General features: G+C 32.8%; 3 protein-coding genes across 6 annotated transcripts; 2 read left to right on the forward strand and 1 right to left on the reverse strand.

The window, feature by feature from the left end:
* The first annotated feature begins 1198 nt into the window (after positions 1–1198).
* On the forward strand, positions 1199–4323 carry LOC123914743. Its single transcript, XM_045965920.1, has 2 exons — positions 1199–3768; positions 3982–4323. Exon 1 carries the CDS (start codon positions 1199–1201, stop codon positions 3701–3703), a length of 2505 nt encoding a protein of 834 aa, XP_045821876.1. The 3' UTR covers positions 3704–3768; positions 3982–4323.
* An 8630-nt stretch (positions 4324–12953) lies between these two features.
* LOC123918383 (RHOMBOID-like protein 13) lies at positions 12954–14403 on the forward strand. The gene has a single exon (XM_045970411.1). The coding sequence runs from the start codon at positions 13522–13524 to the stop codon at positions 14335–14337; it is 816 nt and encodes a 271-aa protein (XP_045826367.1). The 5' UTR covers positions 12954–13521; the 3' UTR covers positions 14338–14403.
* A 1612-nt stretch (positions 14404–16015) lies between these two features.
* On the reverse strand, positions 16016–18711 carry LOC123917596 (protein ENHANCED DISEASE RESISTANCE 2-like). Of its 4 annotated transcripts, none has more exons than XM_045969357.1 (3): positions 18545–18711; positions 17931–18000; positions 16016–17281 (listed from the first exon to the last, which is right to left on the reverse strand). In XM_045969357.1, the coding sequence occupies exon 3, from the start codon at positions 17274–17276 to the stop codon at positions 16380–16382; it is 897 nt and encodes a 298-aa protein (XP_045825313.1). In that variant the 5' UTR covers positions 17277–17281; positions 17931–18000; positions 18545–18711; the 3' UTR covers positions 16016–16379. The 4 variants fall into 4 exon arrangements, with proteins under 4 accessions (XP_045825313.1, XP_045825316.1, XP_045825317.1 ...); XM_045969360.1 differs by having other exon boundaries at positions 17931–18060; XM_045969361.1 differs by lacking the exon at positions 18545–18711 and adding an exon at positions 18399–18492 and having other exon boundaries at positions 17931–18060.
* Positions 18712–21740: the final 3029 nt, after the last annotated feature.

The raw sequence follows: 21740 nt of genomic DNA on the forward strand, positions 1-21740 counted from the left end.
CTTTTCTTATGCATATATAAAGGCAGCAGCTATATTGATTAGGATTATCACTTCCTGAGAGAGAGAAAAGGGACGAGCAGTGAACAAGGGAAGAAACGCAGGGTTTCGCCGTCGCGGTCTTCATCGGTTATTCATGTATAATTTTCTTAACTCTTGTTATGTCAATTATTATTATGAGTAACTAATCTCATTAGATTAGGAATTATAGATGATTCTCTTTAAAACTATCTGAGCCATGTAACTACGTGTTCTAGTTTATTCAATGAAAACTTATAATTATTCAGTTAATCTTGTGTTTATTGCTTTTCGTTAATTGATCACTTTCGAATTGATTTTAAGTTATAAATCACTATTGACCCTAGGGTTTATACTGGAACTAGATTAATTGTTTGTCAATCGTAATTGCTATAGGAATATAGAATTAATTGGCATGATTGTTAATATAACGTTCGTTAAAGCTTTTGATAATATTAGTTTCGCCTAAGGAATTAGGGTACTTTATTAGATAAACGGGATTGATGAGCCAAGGAATTGGACTCGGTCTACTTTGTTATATTGTCGTAATTATAAGAATTTCATTGTTGAGGACTAGAACCTAGAGTACCAGTTAGGGACAAAGAGAGGATTCAAATTAATTCCTAATCGTCTTTCTCTATTAAAAGTTCACGTTTCAATTTTCTTGCGATTTTAATTATTGTCATTGTTACTACAAATCAATCTGAAAACCCCCCTTTGCAATTTATTTATTAATCCTAATTTAATTTAATTGTCTAGTTGAAAATAAGAACAATCCCTGTGGATACGAATCTTATAAATTTTATTACTTAACGACGAATTTAGTTCACTTGCTAAAATTGTCATCAAGTTTTTGGCGCCGTTGCCGGGGATTGTTGATTAATTTCAACAAGGATATTTCGTTTTATTTAGGATTTACTTGTTTTTAGTTTTTTTAAAAATAAAAAATAAAAAAAATCATACTTTATTTATTCATATTGAACAGTGCTATTGAGGTATTTTCTTGTTGTTTATGCGAGGTAAAAAAGTTGCAACATAGCTTCTTTTTTATTCTGAAATCGAGAAGACTGCAAAGGCGAACAGGAAAGCAGTACGGTTAGCACGGTTAGCTGAGAAAGAGCTGGCTGAAGTATCAAAAGGAATTCCATCAGACACAGGTTCTCAGTTTGAAGAAGAAGGCACGATGGCCGATGACCCACCACCGCCGCCTAGGCGTACCATGGGAGACTATTGTCGCAGAACAGATGCAGGACAAATTTCTATGGGGTTCCAACCGGCGAATCCTGTGACATTTGACATCAAGAATATAGTTCTCACCGGGCTAAGGGATAAACAATTTGATGGAAGTGCAATCAGAGATCCATGGGAGCATCTGGAACGCTTTTATGAGACATGTACTATGTGTCGCCCTAAAGGTTACACTGATAGTCAAATTAAACTCAGGTTGTTTGGGTTTACTTTGATGGGAAGAGCAAAAGACTGGTTGCAGTGTATTCCGAGTGGTACCATAAACACTTGGACAGAGCTCGAAGATAAATTTTTGGAGCGTTATTTTACTAATGATATGTTTCTGGCAAGAAGGGCTGATATTACTGATTTTGAACAGGGCGAGTCAGAGTCTCTATATGAAGCCTACGAGCATTTCAAATTGTTATTGAGGAAATGTCCGAATCACTCTTTGGACAACATGGAACAAATGCAGATATTTATCAGAGGTCTGAGAATGCAATCCAGAATGCTTATAGATACCTCAGCTGGAGGTACAATTAGAAATAAAAATGAGGATGAAGTCAGACAATTGGTGGAGAACATATGCATGAATGAGTATCGTTCCAAAAGTGACAGGAAGAGAGGTGTGATCGCAGTCGACACAAACACAGCTCTACTAGCCCAGATCGAGATATTAAACAAAAAGTTAGCTGCAAAGTCTTTAGCAGAAGTGAATGCAAGTCAGGTTCAGGAAGTCAAATGTGATTTTTGCCACGGGCCACACGCTAATGGAATGTGTTCACCTGAAGCTGGAGAAGTTAATTATGCTGGAGGATATCAGAAAAATAACCCTTATTCCAACACATATAACCCAGGTTGGAAAGATCACCCTGATCTGCAGTGGGGTAATCAAGGTAATTTTTCTCAAGGGAACTCTCAAAATCCACCATCTAGAAAATCATCTCCCTTGGAAGAAACAATTAATAAGTTCATGCAGATGACTCAGAGTAACTTCGAAGCCATGAGAGCCAGTCAAGAAACATCCAACAGAAATCATGAAGCTTCCATCCGAAATCTTGAAACACAAATTGGGCAAATATCAAAACAGGTGGCTGCTCAGTCTAATGGGGGTTTTGCTGGAAACACGTTGGATAATCCAAGGAATGAGAGTTGTAATGCCATTGGGTTGAGAAGTAGAGTTGTACCATCAGTAGTAAGTAAAAAGAGTGAGAAAATGAAAGAGTCTGAAGTAGAGAAAAAGAGTGAAACTGAGGGAGAAGTAGAAAATGAGTGGTTGATTGTAAATGATGGAGAAGTAGAAAAAGAGGGTGGAGTCGAAAAAAATGAGAGACTAGAGGAAGAAAAAAATGAGAATGAGAATAAGGGAAACACTGAGGGAGAAGTCGAAAAGATAGAAAAATTAATTGATGCAGATTCGATGCTCAGAAAAACCAAAGCCCAACTTCTCAAGGAACATGGGAAAGAGCAGGTAATTCCTTCTTATGTGAAGCTTCCATATCCTCACCTTAAGAAAAAGAAAGAAAAGGAAGAAGGGCAATTCAAAAGGTTCGTAGAAGTGTTCAAAAATTTGCAAATTAATGTTCCCTTCAGTGAAGCTTTGGAGCAGATGCCAATATATGCCAAGTTTATGAAAGATCTCTTGTCAGGTAAGAGGAAACTTAGGGATGACGAGAATGTTGCCTTGCCTGAGGAGTGTAGTGCAATTTTACAAAGGAAGCTTCCCCCGAAGTTGAAAGACCCTGGGAGTTTCACTATTCCGTGTTCAATTGGTAAGGTAAAAGTTGAAAGAGCTCTTTGTGATTTAGGAGCTAGTATTAATTTGATGCCGCTATCCATGGTAAGGAAGCTTGATTGTGGGGAACCCAAGCCAACAAAAATGACTCTGACATTGGCTGATCGCTCCATCACGTATCCCTACGGAGTTCTTGAAGACGTGTTGGTAACAGTTAATGATTTATTTTTTCCAGCCGATTTTGTTATACTTGATATGAATGAAGACTCAGAAGTCCCCTTATTGTTGGGAAGACCATTCTTGGCTACCGGTAGAGCATTGATAGATGTGGAGTTAGGTGAGCTAATGTTGAGGTTTCAAAATGAACAAGTGACTTTTAATGTATTTGAGTCTATGCGTCATCAGAATGAAAACCCTCAATGTTACCGGGTTGGTGTAGTTGAAGAGTTAGAGGAGGAAATTGCTCAAGATGAGCCACCAATTAGATCAATCGAGCAAGTTAATGTTCTTGTTGAAGAAAACAAAAAGAAGGGAGGAAGCATGAAACAGATGAAAGCTCCTATGGAAACTCCAAAAACACCTCTGAAAAAGAAAAGAAAAAAATGGAGGAACAAGTGGGAGAGGTTTAGGAAGCTGACACTTGAAAATATGGTCTTTGTTTCTAAAAGGGATGATATATGCCCCAAGAAGGAGAAGGTTGAAATAACTATCAAGTATCCACCCTAACATTGGTGGGTAGATCGTCAAGCTCGGGACGTTAAACACGCGCTTGATGGGAGGCAACCCATCCGGTATGTTTTATTTCAGTCTTTATTTTTAGTCAAAAAAAAAAAAATAACAAAAAAAAAAAACAAAAAAGAGAGACTATCAATGATGTCATTTGCTAACAATCCCTTGTGTTTCATCTTTATGTTGTCTTGTTTATTATCAAGTTTAATGTTTTTATGTCTTTTCAGAATTGTTAGTGTGTTAATACCTGAATTTGCATGATGAAAATCTCTTAGACTTGCACATAAAAGAATAACAGACGTGTGACTGCTCATGAAAGTGCGATGGTTAAAGAGACAAAGAGATGAATTGGAAAGATGGAGTTTTGCACGGTGTACAAGTTTAACTTTCAGATACCTCAGCTGGTGAGCATATTGAGCCAAATAAATTCCATGGTATACCCTTTTCTTTCACATCTTATGAGTGTATCCATGCTTTGTATATTTTCTAGAACTTGCGACTATTCCCTACTGTTGATTGGTTTTGCATTTACACACATAGAGGCACATTTGTTTGGTACTCCGAGCCTTTTCAAGCTACCCTGTTTATTATTTATCCGTTGCTAAACCAAATTGAGCCTAAAAAAAAAAAAAAAAAAATTCCCGTTTCTTTCGGTGACATACCAAATTATAAGCCTTTTAGACCTGAAATTTTTATCTGTTTGCCCTCCTTGGAGTTTGGTAGAAGCTTTAAATTTTCTTGTCATGGCATTATTTTAAGTTTGGGGTTGCTTTTGGAATTAGCAACATCTTAAGTTTGGGGTAGGGGTACTAGAGAACTTAAAAAATAATGATAATAATAACAAGAGACTCACAAAAATAATTGAGTTTTCTTCAAAAAAATAAAGAGCCATTAATCATGAAAAATAGTGGCATCTTAAAAAAAAAAAAAAGAGAAAAAAAAATTGAAAGATAAGTTCTCTAGGTACCTTATTAACAATGAATTGAGCCCTGGTAATGGTAATGCTTCAACAAGGAATAGTAGTGGATACCTAACTCCAATTTAGCCTACTTTTCCTAAAATTATCCCACCATTTACCCAAGCCAAGTTATAACCCTCAAGACCTCAAAAATGTGTGCGATGTATTTACTTTGATTGACATTTAGAATTTTTTTCAAGCTTATGGTAAAATAGCATTTGCATGTTGATGGAGTGAATACCCTGTCAAATTGAGTGAATTGATGAGTGAGAGATAAGGTTGAACTTTGAACATTGTGTGGAACGGTCATTGGACCAAATTTCTTGGAAGCCAAAGTGTTGATTGAGCAGGATCACGGAAGTTAACACCGGTGGTTCTATTGCCGGATGAAGAGAAAAGGTTTATGAGATTTTTATCATTCAAATTAATTTGTTAATTCACTGACAGTTTTTGTTTCGGCAGACATGTTACTTGAGGACAAGCAACAATTCAAGTTTGGGGCTGTGATGACATCTAGTCATTTGTTAATTTTAATTATAATTCTACAACATTTTAGTTAGTTTTTAGGAATATTGCATGGTCAAAGAGAAGAATTTATGAAGAAATTGACATATCCAAGAGTTTGAAGACAGAAGACCAAAATGAACAAAAATACTTAAAAAAATAATGAAGTTTGGATGAAGCATCTTCTGTTTTTCTCGCGTCGCGGCACTTATTTCTTCATGGCGCGATTCTACAATTGGACCGGCACGTGACGTCATCAAAGCATAAGCAAAGTGATACAATCCAATATTTTAATGACATGTCAGTTAAATCAAGTTAGTGGGATGCGATGTGTCACGTGAGGGAGGGGATTTGGCTTTTCTTATGCATATATAAAGGCAGCAGCTATATTGATTAGGATTATCACTTCCTGAGAGAGAGAAAAGGGACGAGCAGTGAACAAGGGAAGAAACGCAGGGTTTCGCCGTCGCGGTCTTCATCGGTTATTCATGTATAATTTTCTTAACTCTTGTTATGTCAATTATTATTATGAGTAACTAATCTCATTAGATTAGGAATTATAGATGATTCTCTTTGAAACTATCTGAGCCATGTAACTACGTGTTCTAGTTTATTCAATGAAAACTTATAATTATTCAGTTAATCTTGTGTTTATTGCTTTTCGTTAATTGATCACTTTCGAATTGATTTTAAGTTATAAATCACTATTGACCCTAGGGTTTATACTGGAACTAGATTAATTGTTTGTCAATCGTAATTGCTATAGGAATATAGAATTAATTGGCATGATTGTTAATATAACGTTCGTTAAAGCTTTTGATAATATTAGTTTCGCCTAAGGAATTAGGGTACTTTATTAGATAAACGGGATTGATGAGCCAAGGAATTGGACTCGGTCTACTTTGTTATATTGTCGTAATTATAAGAATTTCATTGTTGAGGACTAGAACCTAGAGTACCAGTTAGGGACAAAGAGAGGATTCAAATTAATTCCTAATCGTCTTTCTCTATTAAAAGTTCACGTTTCAATTTTCTTGCGATTTTAATTATTGTCATTGTTACTACAAATCAATCTGAAAACCCCCCTTTGCAATTTATTTATTAATCCTAATTTAATTTAATTGTCTAGTTGAAAATAAGAACAATCCCTGTGGATACGAATCTTATAAATTTTATTACTTAACGACGAATTTAGTTCACTTGCTAAAATTGTCATCAGTAAGCTAGGTTCTTAAGGAGGATTCCTGAAGATACATATACTTTTGGACCACTCCACCATTGCTGTTCAAAAAACCCTAAAAGTCTTGGACTCTTGGTTATTATTAGCAGTATCTTTGTTGGATAATAGTTATTTGTGCAACTTTTGTTTTGTATTCAGGTACTGGCTTTTGAAATTTTATGAATTTTATAGAGGTTTTAAATTGCGGTCTGCATTCGCAATTGCGGTCGCACTATTGCTGATGCGGTAGTCTTCGCAACCGCATCGCACCACAATTGCGGTGTGATTTTTAATTCACGTGTATGGCCGCATCGTAACTGCATCAGAAGTCGCATCAGAAGTTTTCGATGATGGTCGTTCAAATTTTCTCACCAAAAAATAAAATTTATGAACTTCGAATCCTAAATTGTGTCAAATCTAATGAAAAATCTTACTTTTAACAAATCTTTCACCGTATATTTTAAGCACATTCAAATTAGTGTTTATAGAATAAACTAAGAGTATGGGTGGATAAATAATGTAATTACATAGTAGTTTCATTTTATATAGTTTGTGAATTTTTAAAATGATTTCACGTCGTAACAGCCGCATATCATCAATGACCGCATTCGCAACAACCGCAACCGCATCCGTGACAGCAATATAAAATCTTGGCAGTTATAGTCGGACTAAAAAGTAATTCAATCTAAACAAGATTCAATTTTCATCGGCTCTTCATTTTAAACAAAAAAAAAATCACAGTAAAGCTATAATTTTTGTTGAAATTCTAAAAAATTTCGGTAATTTTGACAATTTCAATTGAAAACACTACATAATCTCCTTTTTGTTATACCATGGCATGAAACATCTAATGGTAACAAGAAACATAGATGGTAAAGAAATTGTGACCCTATAAGCCCTTATTCCAAGTCTTCTCTTATGCATTCCTCTACGTACACCCAATACAACATTCATGGAAGCTTCATTCACTTCCTTTACTAACCTTTTCAGCTTCTCCTTGAAACTTACATTCTCCCTTTCTAAATTGAAATGGTAACTATTCAGAAATGCTTGCCTTGCGTACCAAAAATCGCGACCGCGCAGAGACCATGATCCGTGATCGAGTTGGAAGTTTGGTGTTATTTGGAGTTGAAGGGAGGTGTCATTAGAAGAATTTGCATAAGAATTGTTGGACAATTTGATGGGTCGAACTTTGGAATTTCTCATTGAAGAAGGGATAGTGAAAATACAATGGCTTGTACAAATGGATTTATAGATAAATGATTTGTTTTGATTTTTGCTTTGGTAGTCTTAACTAAGTGGTTAAACCATACAAGAAAACAGGTATTGAGGTTTGGTTGTTTTGTTGCACCCAACAAGATTAACAACCTTAAAGTTTGGTGTGAAAAAATTCTTCATTATTTATTGGCAATTAATTATTCTGATGGTAGGTTTCCTAGAGTCTTTGAATGCGATTTCTCCTTCTTGAATGGGGAACGTGGAAATTCTTTGTTTTTTATTAGGTAGTGTCATTATAAGTTTGGTTCTACCGAGGAAAAAATTGAATTTGATAGAATTGTTTTACTTAAAAAAGTGAGTTAAGTAAAATTTATTTATATTTGAATATATAAGATAAAAGTGATTATTATCAATTCATAAAATTAGAATTGCTTCAGACGCTTGAAACACACATCTAATCTAATTAATCTAAATATAGAACTAAACACCCTCCTAGTTTGTTTTTACAATGAGTTAAGTGACCAAGTCAACTAACTCAGATTTTCATAAACGCACAAAGCATATAGATATGAATTGTCATGTCGTGTGAGACAAAATATAAGTTGGAATTTTTCACCTTCCAATTGTAATAATAATTTAGTTATTATAATTAGTTTATGGTGACTCATATGTAAAATGTAAAATGATGTAAATATTGGTGAAGAAGTGCAAGTAAATAAGCACTTGCTTTTGAACTCATAAAAAATAATTTATACAAATAAATAAGTTATGTTAATTCATAAGTTGTTTTTTCACAAATTACATAAACAAGCTTATGAATAATACATATATATATATATATATATATATATATATATATATATATATATATATATATATATATATATATATATATATACACAAACAATTTGTCATTTAAAAATAATTGCATAAATTATTTTGCATAAACTTAAAAATAAGGCAATTCAAACGGGTAATGTGAAGGCGAAGTTCAATTGATTACATATTATTTCAACAACAAAAAAATGTTATTAACCATCAGGTTTTTAGGAGAAAAAACCTTTAATTATTTCTTTTAGCAATCTGTTAATTAAGTTAAGTAAAGTCCAACCAATAATTTGTTTCTTTTAGCAATTTGATTTTACTAAATAAAGCACAAAAATTTCAAACTATTTAAATTATAAATAACATCTCAACAGCTTTAAAATAATATCAACATTCTAGCTACTCAAAAAGAGTCGTGGTAAAAATGTTGATATTGCTAGGTCGGACGCCATAATCGGGGTTTGAACTCCGATCTCTCCACTTTATGTGTATTGAATTTTCAATGGTTTGTCAATTTTCTCTATCTAAAAAAAAAAATCATTCTTCTAGCAATTTTTTTCTTTTTTAAATTACAATTATATTTTTAAATTACAATTATATTTTACTTTTATTTTCAATCATTCATTACACTTTACTTATTTTTTTAAAGGAGTGTTTTTTTGATTTTTTGCTTACACACAAGACTAGAGGGAGTATATGATTTTAATTTAATATTTCTCATTTACTAGATTTATTAATATTTTTAGAACTACAAATTTAAAACAAAGTAAATGCATCCCACCTTCTTTATTTTTTTTATGGCTAAATTGCAGTTTTGATCCTCACGTTTTCTAATTGTGTGATTTTGGTCCCCCTATTTTCAAACGAGCAATTTTGGTCCCCCACGTTTCTTAATTGTGCGATTTTGGTCCTCCTAGTTTCAAACGAGCGATTTTGGTCCCCCACATTTGCCCCCTTTTACATTTCTTGGTCCCTATTGACTATTTTGACCAAAAAAATTGTCGACATTGATTTTTTTGACACATGTGTTAATTATATTTGACAACTTATAATTTTTTTAATATGTTTTTTTTTTAATAAAAAAAGGAAGGATCGACTAAGTCTGTTGAAACTAGCCGCAGCCTGCATACAATGTTCCTTGCCATGCCAGATGCAAGAGCTATTTTCATTAAATTGGCAGATCGATTACATAATATGATGACACTATATGCATTGTCAGTTGCCAAGCAGCAGAGGTTTGCAAAGGAGACTTCGAAGATTTTGTATCTTTGGCCAATCGCTTAGGAATATCTAATTGAAGGAACAATTAGAAAACTTATGTTTTAAGCATCTCAACCCAGTACAGCACAAGGAGCTTTCGTCGAAGCTTTTGAAATTGAGAGATTAGAGCAAAGATGATGACATTTTTTAAAAAACTCACATGACATTTTTTTGGTTTTTTTTTTCAAAAAAAAAACAATAAAAAAGAAATTATAGGTTATCCATATAATTTAAACATGTGTCAAAAAATTCAATGTCAACAGTTTTTTTTTTTGTCAAAATGGTTAAGAGGGACAAAAAAATGCAAAAGGGGACAAATGTGGGGGACTAAAATCGCTCATTAGAAACTATGGGGACCAAAATCGCACAATTATGAAACATGGGGACCAACACTACAAGAAAAACTCAAATTATTGGCGGCCAAAAACCGCCCGAAATAGGCAAAAACCGCCAGAAACAACCAAATTAGTGGCGGTCTACTGGCGGCCACGATACGCCAGTAATTAAGGCGACGGTAACACTACTGGCGGCAAAAGCCGTCGAAAACAGAACTGACGAGACTTACTAGCGGCCCAGACCGCCACTAAGTAACAACGGTCAATTCAAAGACCAAAGAAGTTACTGGCGGCCTTGACCGCCGCAAAATTTAGTGTCATAAAGGACAGTTCCTTTTGCAGGTTGCGACAGAGCTACTGGCGGCCAGGACCGCCACTAAATTTGCCCAGATTTTGACCATTTAGCGACGGTTTGGACCGCCACTACAGCCTTTTTGAATTTTTTTTAAAAAAACGTTTTTAATTAATTATTTTGTTTTAAAAAAACCGTTTTTTTAAATATTAATTGCTTTAAAAAAAAATTTTAATTTATTTAAATATAAAATTTAATAATTAATTATTTTGTTTTAAAAAAACATTTTTTTAAATATTAATTGCTTTAAAAAAACATTTTAATTTATTTAAATATAAAATTTAATATTTTTAATAATTTTGTTTATATTTATTTTAAATTACGTTTTTTTTTATTTAAATGAAAAATTTAATTGTTTTAAGTATTTTGTTTAATTATCAATTAAAAAGTACATTAACTATATGACATGCATTTATTTATATTAAAACATAATTATTTTTTTATTTAAATGAAAAATTTAATTGTTTTAAGTATTTTGTTTAATTATCAATTAAAAAGTACATTAACTATATGACATGTATTTATTTCGTTAATATATAAAACAGAGTTATTTATTTATTTTAAAAACGTTTTTTATTTAAATAAAAAATTAAATTGTTAGTATTTCGTTTATTAATATATAAAACATAATTGTTGTTTTTTTATAAAAAATGTAATATTTTCCACTTAAACAAAAATTAAAACAGAATTATTATTTGACTTTAAAATAATTCAATTAAAAAGTACATTAACTATATATATGACATGTATTTATTTCATTTATATATAAAACAGTAATTATTTATTTTAAATTACGTTTTTTTTTATTTAAATGAAAATTATATTGTTTTTTCGTATTTTGTTTATTAATTAATAAAACATTATTATTTATTATTTTTAAAAATATTTAACACTTTTTTTTAAATAAAAATTAAAACATAATTATCATTTTACATGCATGTGGTTAAGTTAAATATTAATAACTATTTTTCTTTTTACACGATCTAATAATTTTGTTAACAAAAATTAAAAATATAACTTTTAAACATCACATTAAACATATAACCGGCGAGAATAACTTAAAAAAAATCACATTAAACATGTTAACTAACAATATATTTTAATAATAACAAAAAAAATACTAAGTTTAAAAAATCACACAAACATATATATTATACAAACCAAATAATATTACTTACTTGTTGTGCCGGGTAGTGTCTGACTTGGAGTTATTTAAACTAAGCTCCCAACCACGACAACGGACGAACCAACCATGAATCTTTAAATAAAAAACAGAAAAACAACTATTAATAAAAATATATATAAACATTACAAAACTAACTCATAAAGTTTTTTTTTAAAAAAAATTGAACTTACATTTTTATGCTGAGAAAGAGTGGTGTCTACATTATACTCCTATGTACAAATCGCCAGACAAAATAACACTTGCTACAATAAAATTTAAAAACCAACTATTAGCATAAACACAATTTATCATATCAATATAAACATCAAATATTAAACTTGCATGAATATTAGAGAAATACTTACCAAAATGAAGAAAAACAAGAGTGAAATGATAAAAAGTTGGAGAATTTTTAGAGAGTGAAATGATAAAGAGTTAAGAATTTTTAGAGAGATGTTGGAAAAATTTTAGATAGAGAAAGGATTGTAGGAAATGAGAGTTGTGAAGTGAAGGAAGATATATATAGAGGGGGATGAAATTCGTAAAAATCTGTTCTTGGAGCTTATTGGCGGTCAAAGCCGCCACTAAGCCCCAACGGTCATATTTTTTTTCAAATTCCAACAACTTTGCGGCGGCCCAGGCCGCCATTAATGGCTGGGCAAGTTTCAAGAACACTACCGGCGGTCAAAACCGCCACTAAGTCCTCCAACGGCTACTTTTTTATATTCCCAACATTTTGTGGCGGCCTAGGCCGCCAGTAAGGTCTGAAGGCGTCAGTTTTTTTTTATTTTTTATTTATATTCTTGGTTAGGTAGTGGCGGCCTGTACCGCCGGTAATTAAAAAGACAATTACTGACGGCCAGGACCGCCAATAAGTTCAAATTTTCTTAATTAAATATTATTTGATTAGTTTGTGGCGGTTTTGTTTAATTATTGGGGGCTTAGGCCGCCAGTAAGCTACTGAGGGCCAAAACCGCCAGTAAATTTCGTCGGTAAATGAATATTTTCTTGTAGTGCAAAATCGCTCGTTTGAAACTAGGGGGACCAAAATCGCACAATTAGGAAACGCGGGAGACTAAAACTACAATTTAGCCTTTTTTATTTAATTCTTTCATACTTTGTTACACTGTATACGGGGTATTGAAATATTTTAAAATTAGGAATTTTTTAAAAACTAAGTTTTAGATTTAACAAAATTTCAATCTAACTCGTAATATCTGACTCGTTCTACCCCATCTTTATGACTAGACGTTCAAATAGACGAAAATGTAAACTATCAAAATTGGTCTAAATTAAATTGTTGTAACTTTTATCGGTTTGATTTATTTATTTTTTTCCCCCAAACCTGATCAAAATCGATGCTTAGCTTAATGAAAACATAGATGAAAAATTAAAAATGATTGGTAATTCTTAACCAAAAAAAAAAATGATTGGTAATTAAATATGCACATGGTTCTTTAGGAAGCGTAGGCCATTCAAGAACAAAAAGGAACCGACTAGTAGCTCAATCAATCAAACCAAGGTTACTCATCTTCTCAATCCAAACAAAAACCCCTCATTTTCCCTTTATCAAATCTCACTACAAACACCCTTTAACCGTTTCATTCAATCCAGGTTCTTTCTTCACTCTTCTTCATCTTTCTCTCTACACAAAGTTACAACCTTTCTGGTATTCTTTTCGCGCAATCCATTTTCTTTTTCAAGATACGTTTCTGTTTCTATGGTTCCTGAAGATTGCACAATTTTTCGTTTCATGGGTCTCAGTGATTTATTAGTTTTCATGCAAAAATTAAATTAAGTGAATAAAAACCCTTGAATTTGAGAGTATTGGATTGGATTGTATTGTATTGTATAGATTTTGTTGACTTGTTTGATTGAAAATTTAATTACCCTTTTTGATAAAGTTTTGATTTTTGGAATTGCTTCATAAGTGTAGAAATTAGAAGTGGTTTTGGGTATTTAGAAGTGATTTTAGGAAAATGGGGAAGCCTTTGATATATGAGATCTTGGAAAAACCAGCCACAAGTTGTATTATAGCAATATGCAGTGCAATTTGGTTTTATATACAAAAGAAAAACATTGGTTATTCACATGTTGGTTTGAGTTATGAGACTGCTATGGAAGGACAATATTGGAGAATAATCACTTCTGCATTTTCTCATATAAGTATAATTCATCTTGTTTTTAACATGAGTGCACTTTGGAGTCTTGGTGTTGTGGAGCAATTGGATCATGTTGGTCTTGGTGTTGAGTATTATTTGCAGTATACACTTGTGTTGATTGTTGTATCAGGAGTGTTGGTTTTGGCAATGTATCACTTGTTGATTCAAAGATTCAAGGTTGATTATTTTCGTCGAGTGACTGCTGTTGGATATTCGTGCGTTGTTTTTGGTTGGATGACGATTCTTTCTGTGAAGCAACCTTCTTCCAAGTTGGAGCTTTTTGGATTTCTTTCGCTTCCTATTAGTTTTGCTCCGTTTGAGTCGCTTATTTTCACTTCGATTATTGTTCCTCAAGCAAGTTTTATTGGTCATTTATCTGGGATTGTTGTTGGATATGCTATAGCTTGGGGTTTGATTCATGGGATGACAAATTACTGGGCACTTTCGTTGTTGGGTTGGATTGTTCTTGTCTTTGTTTTGAGTTTGAAGAAATCTGGTGCACTTGACCTGAACTTCATTGAGATTGAATCTGTTACTGATCCATCTTTACCGTCTGTGCGGTTTTTGGGAACTGGCAATGGCAGAACCCTGCAGATGAGTGCATTGCCGGATGGAAATGTTGAACTTGTCTAATGTTGAACTGATATATCATTGTTATGTATTCTCGACACAATTGATGTTGATAGCAAATTAGCAATATGACTTATGACTCCAATTTTTCGAATATAGAATTTGTTCAAAGCTTCATTAATATTTGTTTAAGAGTTTGCATCTTTAGCTATATGATAGTGAATGTTTTCAGTTGATGTATGCAAATTTGATAAAGTGATACCGCTAATTGCAAATGTCCTCTGCTACTTTTTTCCTCTTTTGAATGTGCGTGCTAGAATCAGTTGTTGTCGTGTTCATGGATGATAAGATTATGTTAGGATCTACTGTCACCATTTTCATGTTGATTCAACAGTCTGGAAACGTAGTCTAATATGTTACCGAGTGTGATCACTAACTGATCTGGTTTATTTATTCCATGATTTCTGCTGCTTGTTACTACTGAAACAGAATCTGCTTGTAACTGCTTATTTTTTATGCGTCAATAAGTAGCTCAAACTTAATATTCTGGTGTATAAAGCTGATAAACCTGTTATTGCATTTTTGTTCACTTACAAAGCTTATTTTTGATGTTGTTTTTACTGTCATGAAATGAGCTTAGTACAGTGTAAACACTCAAACTGTTGAATGGTCAAATTTTATAATTTATGCAGTTAGCTTACTTGAAAATCAGTCTTGCATATTGGAATAGTGATTTTTTGAGAAGTTAATTCTAACCTAGGCCATGAGCTTTACAAAATAAAAATCAAAGATTCCTTATAAACAAAAGATGCTCAAAGAGAAGGTTATAGTAATCATTGTGATGGTTGAATATTTTGTTTTTATCTGCTATTCCTTGAGTTCAAATTCATGATATTTTTGATAAATTTATCTTAACTTCTTGCTTGAGTTATGGGTTTCTTTGGCCTTACATAGAATATGACCCCTAATCTAATTTTTTAAGAGATTAGGGCCACCAAATGTCATCTTGAATAATTGACAAATAAGCAGAATAACTATTCCTCTTTTCCATCTCCCATTAACCGTAAATGTAATAGTTTCAACAGAAAAGAAAAGGTTTTGCAGGATTGTCCATGATTCTTTTACACTGAAACTATTGTCATGGGACTAAACATTTTCCTGTTAAAATTATGTACGATCACATCATATTAAGATTGTGTTTCTTTTATTTTTCATAAACTTGTGAAAAAATAACAACTTTATGGAAATTTTATCATGGAATAAGTTCCACCTCTATTTTTGTCATCAGTGAATTGACAAGCTATAAAAATTAAATTTAAGCTACTAGGAAATGAATTACAGATAAAACAAGTGTTAGGGATGCACAGATGTTTCATGTAGCATAATGATAATACAGTATTTCTTAGTTTTTGACATTCTTTGTTGTTTAATTATAATTATAAAGACTAACAACTAACAAGTGTTACCTTCATTTGAAAGTTTATACAATGGTTGTAACTGCAATCAAGAAGTTTCATAATAGCAACTAAAGATGTTTAATTACCTGGAGAACCTGTTCAAATACTTAAAAATTCCTATAGGTTTCAACTCAACATATTACTCTTATCAAATCTTGCATATATTGCTCTCAACAAATTAAAAACGTATAAAACTTTGATGTTTCATGAGATAACAATATGGTTGACTATAACTAATTGTGCTCAAGATCTTTTTGATGCAATTTAATTTTGAAGTCAAGGAGAAAGATAAAATGCTGTAATCAAGATAATGTAGTTAGAAAAACAGAATGCTAGTAATTGTTTATGTTTACAAACCTACAGCTAAAAAATCATAATATTTTAACTAAAATAAAAGCAAACAAGTGAACCAAAAACAGAATAGGTTTCACTTCTTTTCAATCTCTCGTGTGTGTGTGTGTAACGATTGCCATCAGAAAACCCTTCAACAGAACATAGCTCTTGTTTGGTTTTCACTCAAGAACATTTACCTTCACACCACACATAAATGAAATGAATTTGAAATTAAGTTTGAAAACATGAGTATCGTTTGGATTTGAGTTGGAAAAACTGCATATGTACGTTTGGAACCCAAATATCTATACAATTTTATTTTGAATTTTGTGAGCCAGGAGTAGAGCCATCTTCCTGAGAACCTGAATGAAGAATCTGCCCAAGTGAATTCCACCATCTTGTTGGCAAAGATTTTGGTAAACTAGCAGTGGTGGGAATAGATGATGGCTCAATTGATCTAGCAGAAGCAGGATCAAGGTTTGAAAATCTGAATGCACCCAAGAGTTTTTCTGGAAGCTCTGATTCAGTTTGTCCCTCAATAAGAAAAGCCAGGTCAACCGTCATAGTTGTCACATAACCAAATGCCAAATGAACTATTGCAGATGCAACCATAGAAGATCCAATATCAATATCTACTTCCATGATATTCTCTGTCACACAGTACTTACATGAAAGTGCACGCCCAATTATACATATTGCTTGCTCCCCAACTGCTTTTCTCACAATCCAAGGACCATTAACAATATTAGCAATCAACTTAAGTCTTGAGTTTCTAAAAGCATCATCGCCTTTCAAGAATCTGTCCATTAGTGAACCCTCCACAATAGGCTCTTTGTTTGTAAAATATGCAACGGCACTATAGTTATCTTTGGTTGGAAGTTGAAGATTGAATGCCCACACGAAAGGCCTATCACCATCTGGAAACTCATTCTCAATCACCTTCCTAACTCTGCTATTTGGATGCTTCAATATCTCACCAATTTTTGTTGAACTTGTTATCCAATCAAATCCAAGAGGTTTCAGTAGATAATCACCTGCTGGAATCTTAACCTTTGTGGTAAAATACTCGGGACCTCTAACCATGAATGCATCGCCAGGTGGAGAAGCCCAACCATTTGAACATTTATCCGAATCAAGAAATGGAATGGCTCCTTCAGATCTTATTCTATCTATCCACTCAGATTTGGTTTGATCCTCAGAGCCGGCCATCATATGTACTGTATTCAAGTAGTAATACACAATATAAGCACATGAGATTGCTAATGCTAACACAACCAGAAGGTAAAGAAATATGATCCATGCAAGGGTCGGCCCAATCTAAGTTCAGGCCTAAAGCAAAATATGTGAATGTAAGGCATTGATGTCAAGATAATAGATTCAGGGTATGGTTGAATTAGCTTATTTGAGCTTATCTACGGACATAAGCACTTATGGGACTACTTGGGAGAGCTTATGAAAACAGCTTATAACATGACCATAAGCTCTCTACTAGCATAGCTTATGAAAACAGTTTGACTTTATTTTATCTTTTCTTATAGAAATAGCTTATACATAAACACTTATATGATAAACAATTATGTTATAACCACTTAATTAAATTGTTTATCCAAACAGGGTCTAGGCCCTTGTGTGACTCCTGCAACATGAAAGGTCAAGTTGCAGATGTATTCAAAGATCTATCTACAAATTACAGGAAAATTTTGCCTAATTTCAGAAGTTTAAAGCTAGGGCCTCACTACCTTGACCCTTCTACTGGGCCGAGCCATACATATTTGTTGGCAATGGTCTAATAATGCACAAGATTTAGCAAATACAAGTAAAAAGCAATGAAATATGACAAAACTCAAATAAAGACTCTCAATTTACCTAGTTAGACGCTGTTCATCATCTTGCCTTCCCTCCAAAAAAAAATTCCCGGAATAATATTGAACTTTTTCTACAAGAAAGCAAATTTTCGTGCAATTTTTGTTATTGCCGTCTCGAAGTCAATTATTTTCTACACATACATAAACATAAGAAATGTATTATTAGAATTACCACATTGAATCCATTGTGATCATCCTCAACATGCTAACAATAAAACGATTAAAATTGAGGTAATTTATGATGAATGATGATGAAGCATGTTAATCTTAGACTTAAGTCAGAATTAGTAAAACAAATTCTGTAAAAAATCATTTGAAACTTAATTGGGGGAAAACCAGAGTAAACAACTCAGATTTATAACTGAAACAACCCTAAACAACTCAGATTTAATTAGAATTGATCTGTATCAGCAACAAATAACCCTAGAAAATGTGATGATTATGAAAATTATAAATTATAGAAGAAAACCTTAGAGGTGATAAATTGATGAGTAAAGTGAAATGAATGGCGTGAATTTATGAATGAATAATTGAAAGAACATAAGCGTGCGTGATTGAGTATAGAAGAAGTTCAGAGAAGAGAGATACGTATAAAATTGAGATACGTAGAAATACCTGTTTGTGAGTATACGGAAATTGTGATGTGTGATTGGTTGGCAGGAATTAGGGTTTTGCGATGCAAATTTAGGACATGCTTTGCTTGCTTGCTTTGCTAGCTTGCTTCAGGGTCAGAATAACTCATAAGAAAAAAAAAGCATCTTCCTGTTCTTTTCTTTTCTTTTCTTTCCTTTTTCTTTTTCCATTATTTTATTTGAAAATTCTTAATTTAAAATTAATTTAGAAAATTGATTTTTATTTTAGGCTTAATTAATAAAATGGTCCCTTAAAGACATTTTTGGTTTCAGATTGGTCCCTTAAAGAAAAAAAGGTCCAAATAGGTCCCTTAAAGAAAAAAAAAGTCCGAATAGGTCCTTTAAAGACATCTCCGTTAATCAGTTTGGTCCCTAAAAAGTAGAGCTGTAAAAAGGGCCTTAAGGGGCCGGCCCTTTAAGGGGCGGACCCACTTATTCCTGATTATTAATTTTATTTAAATTTTAAACACAGTTTTTTTAGGGTGCCGATGGTGGACAGTGCTGATTGAAGAAAAAGAGAATAAGTTCACGACACTAGAAAAATTGTTTAAAATTTAAATAAAATTAATAATCAGGAATAAGTGGGTCCGCCCCTTAAAGGGCCGGCCCCTTAAGGCCCTTTTTACAGCTCTACTAAAAAGAGGTCTAAATAGGACCAAAATGATTAACGGATATGTCTTTAAGGGACCTATTCGGACCTTTTTTTCTTTAAGGGACCTATTTAGACCTTTTTTTCTTTAAGGGACCAACATGAAACCAAAAATGTCTTTAAGGGACCATTTTATTAATTAAGTCTTTATTTTATTACACAATTGATTTTAATACTTATTTGGTGTTTTGTATTTGTATTTATGGAACTTTTCTGCAAGTGCACAAAATCGTTATCAAATAATAAAGTAGTAAGTTATCGTCTCCATAAGGATTGTGCCAAAATTACTAGTTTCACTCAAGATTCAACGTAAGTTATCGTCTCAACGTTTGACAAGTTCTCTTTACTTGATTGATTCACCTACACAATGCAGAATTTAAATAAGTGTAGCTCTTAATTCTACCCCTTTCCTCAGATACTGAATTTAATGGTCTCATGGTTAGTCGGTTGAATTGTCTTTAGTTTCAGGCCTATTAGTCTGTTGTCACAGGATCAACTAATTCCTATGGGTTCATTCTATAACTGAATAACAATCGAATATAAACTTTTTCGAACCAAAATTACACGTCTCAAGCATTCCTAAGGTATCATCTACTCGACCTAACCTAGAAAAATAAAATTACAAAGACAATAAAAGAAAGGAACCTTGGTGCCTCGGAGTTCCTTGGCCCTCTTTGCCTCCTCCTTAGAGTTCTCTTAACTAACTCTCTCTTGAGTATCACTATTGTTGAATGATTTCTGAATGAATAAGTGTGAAGGAAAATGACTCTATTTACAGTTTTTTCATGGATTTGGGTTTTTTCATAGTATCCATTGTGTGCATCGTACCCATGATGGCTTGCAAATCTGCTCATTGTGGCCACGATGCGATCCATGGATTGATTTGTTTTGCTTTTTTAACCGCCTTCTCATCGTGTTGTGATGGTCTTCATCGTGGTGCGATGCATTCTTCAATTTCTTCCTTTTTTTGCCATTTTTTGATGTTTTTTCCACTTTTCTTGTTTCTTGGTTAAGTAACTTCATTTTTCTAGGTTTTTGGTTGCTTTTTGTCTTCAATTGCTACTAAAACTACTCTAAAATAATACTAAAAACATCATATAATTGACTGTTATCAGTATTATTTGGAAAATTTACCAGTTGGTTCTGAAGGTGTACAAAGCCAAGTCAAGTGGCGTAGACATCAAGGTGAATGTATAAGCATTTAGGTCTTCTTTTTCCACTAATTTACAATTTTGTTTTATTTCATTATTTTATTATTCGAATTCCATCACTCATCGACAATTCTACACATTCTGTTCTTTGGGATCTCCTAAAAAAATTAAACCTTTTATATCACTATCATAACAATGCAAATAAAATAGTAAGCATGTAGTTGAATTATTAAAAAGATAAATTATAAACTTCAATTGTTAATGGTAGATTGATCCTTAACAAAGAGGATATGCCGATGACAGCAAGGGACTTGAAAGCAAAGCTGAGGGCTTTTTATGAGTTTCAGTTTGCCTATGCGCTTAGCATGGTCTATGTCTTATTTATTTAGGTTGATGTTTTGGTTGTTGTTTATATGGCAGCATGTGCTTCCTTAATCTAAGATTCTCGTTCGGATTGATTTGTTGTTGATGTTGCGGCCGTGGATCTCTATCAATTGTTTTTGTTATCCTCGTCACTCTCTTTATTTGGGTGGCTTCTAGGGTGAGGGTTCTATCAAATCTTTCACCGGTGTACCACTTAAATCTACCGTTAGATTTAATTAGCTTGTATGATCTAATAATTCATCACAACACTGGATTCCGTTTCTTCCTCTTTCTCTTAGGCGATGTAATTTTATCCTTCATACAGACTGCCCTTAATTCCTTCCAATTCTATTAAACATTGCACAATATTTTCAAGCATTCTCTCCCTCTCTCCCGATCTCCCTCTTCAGAAGATTATTTTCTTAATTATAACAAAAAAATTAAACAAATTTATATCAAACCATGATGGATCATTTGGGAATGAATGAAACTTACATTTTGCATAAACACAACCCATAAAAATTGATAGCAAAAAATTAAAGATATTAACCACATACACCTAGAATTAAAATGGATAGAACAACAATAATGGAAGATATTATGCTTCGGAAACATAAACTCGAATCCCCTTTTAAAACAATTGCAGCAGGATGTTATTTTATTTGTAGCAAAAGTTAGTTATGTAGAGGCACTAATTAACTTCCACTTAGATGACATAAAAGATCAATTTATGGGTAATTGTTTGCGGACGGTGGTGAAAGATCATGGAGAATGCAGACGTGAAGAGAGGGAGATCGGTTGAGGGAGAGGAAAAAAAAGAAGAAGATGAATTCAGTGTGATAAGGAACATTTTAGATCATGTATGCTTGTTTAATCTAATGGTCAGGTTAAATGGTACACCGGTGAGGGACTTAATTGAGCCATCACCTTAGAATCCACCCTTTATTTGAGGTTGGTAGTAATTATTTCAATTTAAGTACCTAATAAATACCGATTCTCAAAAACATTTTGGAGAA

This window comes from Trifolium pratense, linkage group LG3 (genome assembly GCF_020283565.1).
Source record: "Trifolium pratense cultivar HEN17-A07 linkage group LG3, ARS_RC_1.1, whole genome shotgun sequence".
Taxonomy (NCBI): Eukaryota; Viridiplantae; Streptophyta; class Magnoliopsida; order Fabales; family Fabaceae; genus Trifolium; species Trifolium pratense.

What these genes read in the sequence shown, in the direction of transcription:
- LOC123914743 (XM_045965920.1), top strand. Translation starts at nt 1,199, where the DNA reads ATGGCCGATGACCCACCACCGCCGCCTAGGCGTACCATGGGAGACTAT.
- LOC123918383 (XM_045970411.1), top strand. Translation starts at nt 13,522, where the DNA reads ATGGGGAAGCCTTTGATATATGAGATCTTGGAAAAACCAGCCACAAGT.
- LOC123917596 (XM_045969357.1), bottom strand. Translation starts at nt 17,276, where the DNA reads ATGATGGCCGGCTCTGAGGATCAAACCAAATCTGAGTGGATAGATAGA.